At 55.8% G+C, this 5,002-nt stretch overlaps 1 protein-coding gene across 1 annotated transcript in view; it reads right to left on the bottom strand.

Moving 5' to 3' along the window:
• The window catches only part of FAM163B (family with sequence similarity 163, member B), a 1,184-nt gene extending 1,027 nt beyond the window's left edge, over positions 1-157 (bottom strand). The window contains exon 1 of the mRNA XM_009998861.1: positions 23-157. Within this exon, the coding sequence (XP_009997163.1) occupies positions 23-115 (93 nt within the window). The 5' untranslated portion in view covers positions 116-157. The remainder of the gene's footprint in view (positions 1-22) is intronic.
• Between the last annotated feature and the right edge of the window lie 4,845 nt (positions 158-5,002).

Raw genomic sequence — 5,002 nt, 5'->3', positions numbered from 1 at the left:
TGTGTCCCCCCCCCAGCCTCACCTGGAGCCTACAGTAGCAGAGGACGGCGATGATACAAAGCAAAATGACAGTTGCTAATATTCCACCTGTGATGACCACGGTCCCGGCTGTCATCCGCCCTCTTCTCCATTAACAGCCTGCAACAGGAAGCACACAGGGTGACACGGGGTGCAGCAGGGGCTGGTGCTGGGCTGCAGGTCCCCCAAAACCCCCCACTGTTTGCAGGGACCTGGAAACCAGCAGGGATCTGTGGGAGGTAATGGACTGGGCACCAGTGAAAGCCACCAGGGAGTCCCCATCCTCCTTAAATGCCACCTTGCAGGTACTGGGGGACAAAAAAGAAAACTTCATGCAGTGGGTGAGAGATCAGTGAGCAGCAGCTCAGGGATCACACCAGGCTGTTCTGGATGCAGGAGGGAGGACCCAAGGGAAATAAATCCTTTTGCCCAGTGTCCATGGCACACAGGGCACCGTCCTGGCTCCTCCCTGGTGATGGAGAGCCTCAGTGATGGGAGGAGAAGATTTGCAGTGAGGATTTCTGAGCTGTACACATTTTTCTTCGAGCCTATAATGTATTTTCTCCATTAAACAATGTGGTATTTAAAGTTGGAATAACTGGAGCTGCTAAGCGAGCCTTTAATGCCTGCAGGGACAGTGGTGGAAAGTCCCTGCTCCTGGCCCATCTGGGCTCACCCAGAAGGCAGCTGCTGTGCATCAAGCACAGTCCACGAGCCCCACAAACCAGCATGGGCCTTGCTTTGAGCATCTCTGCCCTGAGAGATCATGGGGAGGGCTTGAACTTCCCCCCATCCCCTCAGAATAAGATCAAGTTCTTTGCCACAAAACAGGGTGCTGGGAGAGGCTGCACACACCTGCAGCTATGCAGGCAGTGGCACTACCACCAGCATCTCTCTGCAGCTGAAGATCCAGCAGCTCTTAGGTGCTGCAAGGGTCAGGCTGGAAGCAGGACAAGAAACATAAATTGACAGAAATCCTACCCTGGCCACCTACTCTACAAGCACTGTAACAAAGCTGGCCTCCAACTCACACTATCAGGTTAAACCAAAAAACCAGCCACCCTAGCCCCAGATTACTTCAGCACCTGAGGAAAAGCAACCCTATCTGTCAGGGATTTAACCTGCTGCCAAGGAAAATAAATCTGTGGCATATTTTCAGGCACTTAATGTCCTGCTAAAGTTGGGCAAGTGCTGAATGGATAAAGCAGTATCACATTTTATGTTGCTGCTGAGCAGCACTGTAGGAGGGAAGGTAATTTATAACGATGTCTGAACGCCTTCCCACCCCGTGTGGCCATGGGGCAAGTGCTGGGCCAAATCCTGCTCTCATTCCTCGGGCAAAATCTTCTAAGGAGGCTCAAGGGGGAGGAAGACAAGGGGGGGAGGTTTTGCAAAAGAATTCATTAGTGATTAAGGAACTTTGGTTCCTATTTGAAGAGGGATGGAGGTGCTTGGCTGTGGACCCCAGGCTGCACTGGCTGGGAATACCCATCCCTGGGTCTTCTGCTGCTCCTGTTTGCAGTCATGGAATGACTCTGGCCACGCTGGCATGGCCAGGTTCAGCCCTGCAGCTTTGCAGGGACAGGCACTGCAGCCATCAGGGAGAACCAGCATCTTAGCAAGCTCCTCACCAGCCCGAGATGAACGTAGCAGGCAGGGTTGGGCAGGGAGGGCTCCCCGGCTTCCTCGCTGGTTAATTAAACAGCCGCCTAGCCCAGGGGAATAATGAGGATCAGGCAGAGCCAACTTTCATGCTTATATCCAGCCTAAGTCAGCCAGACATGCCATTGTAGCCACTGCTCCATCCAGAGCAAGACCATTTGCATTTCACTCTTTTTCCCTCCCCTAGCATACTTGTCTGATTAAAGCTGCGTGTACCTGCAAGCGTTCAACTCCCCAGCGTGCAGAGGAGGAGGAAAGCAGAGCATGTGGAGGCCCATAAGCAGCACAATTCCTGTCTAGACCTCCTTTATACATTTGTTCCTAATTTCACGCTCCACAGGCTCCCAGATTCATATATTTAGTAATAAATATCCTGGTAAAGGGAAGTGCTTTGCAGATCTGCTGTGGTCTTGGAGAAAGTATGCAGGAGCCCTGGTATTAGGAACGCAGGCACCGGGAGATGTGGTCCCAGCAGATGGTTGCTTGGCTCCTTCCTCACCCCTCAGTAACGTTAGGAACCCTCAAGCTACTGAGGATACCTGAATCCCCCTCCCTCAGCCCCATCCAAATCCAGCCCCCAGCACGTCCCCCAGCACTGCCAGACAGCCGGGAAGGGGCTGTGGGGGAACGTTAACTCCACACAGGCTGTTTGCCCCCAGCCCAGGAGCCCTTTGCTGTAGGAAAGTGACCCCCAGTGTGGGGGGGGGGGACAGGGGATGGGGCCAGATGAGAGCTTGGGTGCAATGCTCCACCCCTTCCCCAGCACCCTGCTTCACCCCCATTCCCCATGCACAAAGGATGGGTTGTGCTGCAACAAACCAAAGACATCACTGTGTGGTTGGTCCAGGCTGCTCCCGGATGAGCTGCTTGGTTTTAGACACAATCCTGTGCCACTTGCCCTCTTTTGCCAGGACGTTTCATTGCTGCAGCTACAGCAGCACCAGCCCTGCAGTAGCTGGGAAGTCCCAGGGTGCAAGTAAATGCCCCTTTCTAGTCCTTGCAGCCTGCAGAAGACACAAGCTAAGCTCCCATCATCTCCAGCCCTGGACTGGTGGCTCCTTTCCTTGCTAGCCCCCTATCCACATTGCTGCCTGGGGCTTTGAGGTCACATTGTTCACCAGAAACCAGGGCCTTGTCAGCTTTCACTCCCTCATCACTTGGGCACTACCAGGTGGGACAGAGGGACCTTCCCAATACACCACAGCCCAGCCCAGGGGGTTGGAGGGAGGTCAGGGGAAGATTCCCACGACCAACAGAGAATGGAACAATGCAGAACTGTATTTGCCAATGCAGGAAGGAGATGGGGGGGGTGGGTGGGAAGAGAAATTATCCCAAGTCATCCTCCCCCAGCATCTTGACCATTGCCCCTGGTAGGAGAGGCTTCTCCCAGCTGTGCTGGGGCAGCCGGGCTGTGCAGCCGGGCCCTGGGGAACCTGCGTGGGAGGAAGGCTGAGAGCTCAGCCCATCCAGGGCCCCAGCCAACCCAGCTAAACTGAAACACTGAGCACCAGGTGCAGGAGCACTCCAGCCACAGCCAGTCCTGTGGACTGGCCTGACCCTGCCTGCCAAAGCTGTGGGAGAAGGAGACCCAGGGACAGCTAAGGAGACCACTGCAAGGTCTGTTTGAGAGACTCTCAAGTGCCCAGTGAAGCCAGCTTCAAGGATTTGCAGGTGTTAAGAATAATCATCAGGCCAGACCTTTGAATGAATGGGGCTTTTGCCCATCCCCAGGCTGACATGGTCACCCCAAGGCCTTTTGCACTGGCTGGAGATGCTCTCAAGGCAAGCACCCAAAAAAAAGGAGTCCAGGTCCATCCCACTGCAACTGCCTGCATAAGACGACTGTGTCCTACCTGCAGAGCTGTAGCCATGGTTTGTCCTGCTGTAGCACTGCCTGCCTCCCCCAGCAGCCCCTGGGACCTGCCTCCTCTGCAGCCAGAAGCAATGCAGCCCTCTGCTTATCAAGGAAGCTGGGAATTGACCTTATTCACCTGACTCCAGAGGCTGGAGATTTAACCAAAGTAGCCAATCAGGGTAGAAACCAACAATTGGTCCCACAGACATGAAAGCTGGCAGGATTGCTCACACCTGGTACCCCAGCACCAGGGCAGGCAGAGGCTTGGACCCCCACGATAAGAAACACACAGGAATAAACAGAAACACCCCCACACTTGAGGGACACTCAGCTCAAACCTTCTGCATGAGACCCCTGGCCCTTGTTCCAGCTGTTCTGCTGGTCACAACACTGGTCTCCTGTGTGCAGGGGAGCAGGGGTCAGCTCTGCCCTGTGCTCCCACATGGTCAGGATGGGAAAAGGAGAGAAAAAAAGGAGAGCAAAAACACCCCACCCTTCCCAGGGAGCAGAGGAGGCCAGCACCGTGTCCTGAAGTAACATCATCCTGCCTTATCTTGGCTCTGCTCTGCACTAGCACATCCCCGGCCGATGTGTCCTTGGCTGAGCTCCTTCCCCACCGAGCGCTGCTGCCATGCGTGGGTGTCCTGCGCCCGGGATGGGCCCCCAGGGGGGCTGACCCTGCACACCAGCACGGGCCCCCCGGGCAGGGTCCCTGTGCTGCCCGTGCTGACCCTCCTCCAAGCATCGTGAGCCGCAGCTGGTGGTGGGACAGCTTGTTTGGGCTGCTCTGGGGAGAAGACCCAAGGGAAGTGCCTCAATGGGGAGGACGTTCAGGTTGGGAAGATTAAATCCTGCTTGGATACTGGGGGTTAAGCAGCTGTGAAAGGGGGAAGGGGCAGGGCTGAGTCTGACCCTCCGTGGTGAAGGGTCATGAGCTCTACATGAGCTCCTGAGTGGGCAACGCAGACATTTCCCCCCTCATCCATGCACAACAAACCTTGATGCCAACACTCCGGATCAAGCCTCACTTTGGGACCCCAGCACCAGGGCAGGCAGAGGCTTGGACCCCCACGATAAGAAACACACAGGAATAAACAGAAACACCCCCACACTTGAGGGACACTCAGCTCAAACCTTCTGCATGAGACCCCTGGCCCTTGTTCCAGCTGTTCTGCTGGTCACAACACTGGTCTCCTGTGTGCAGGGGAGCAGGGGTCAGCTCTGCCCTGTGCTCCCACATGGTCAGGATGGGAAAAGGAGAGAAAAAAAGGAGAGCAAAAACACCCCACCCTTCCCAGGGAGCAGAGGAGGCCAGCACCGTGTCCTGAAGTAACATCATCCTGCCTTATCTTGGCTCTGCTCTGCACTAGCACATCCCCGGCCGATGTGTCCTTGGCTGAGCTCCTTCCCCACCGAGCGCTGCTGCCGTGCGTGGGTGTCCTGCGCCCGGGATGGGCCCCCAGGGGG

Source organism: Chaetura pelagica, unplaced genomic scaffold (genome assembly GCF_000747805.2).
Source record: "Chaetura pelagica isolate M959 unplaced genomic scaffold, ChaPel_1.0 scaffold405, whole genome shotgun sequence".
NCBI classification, from domain to species: Eukaryota; Metazoa; Chordata; class Aves; order Apodiformes; family Apodidae; genus Chaetura; species Chaetura pelagica.
This window is presented reverse-complemented; position numbering and strand designations above follow the sequence as displayed.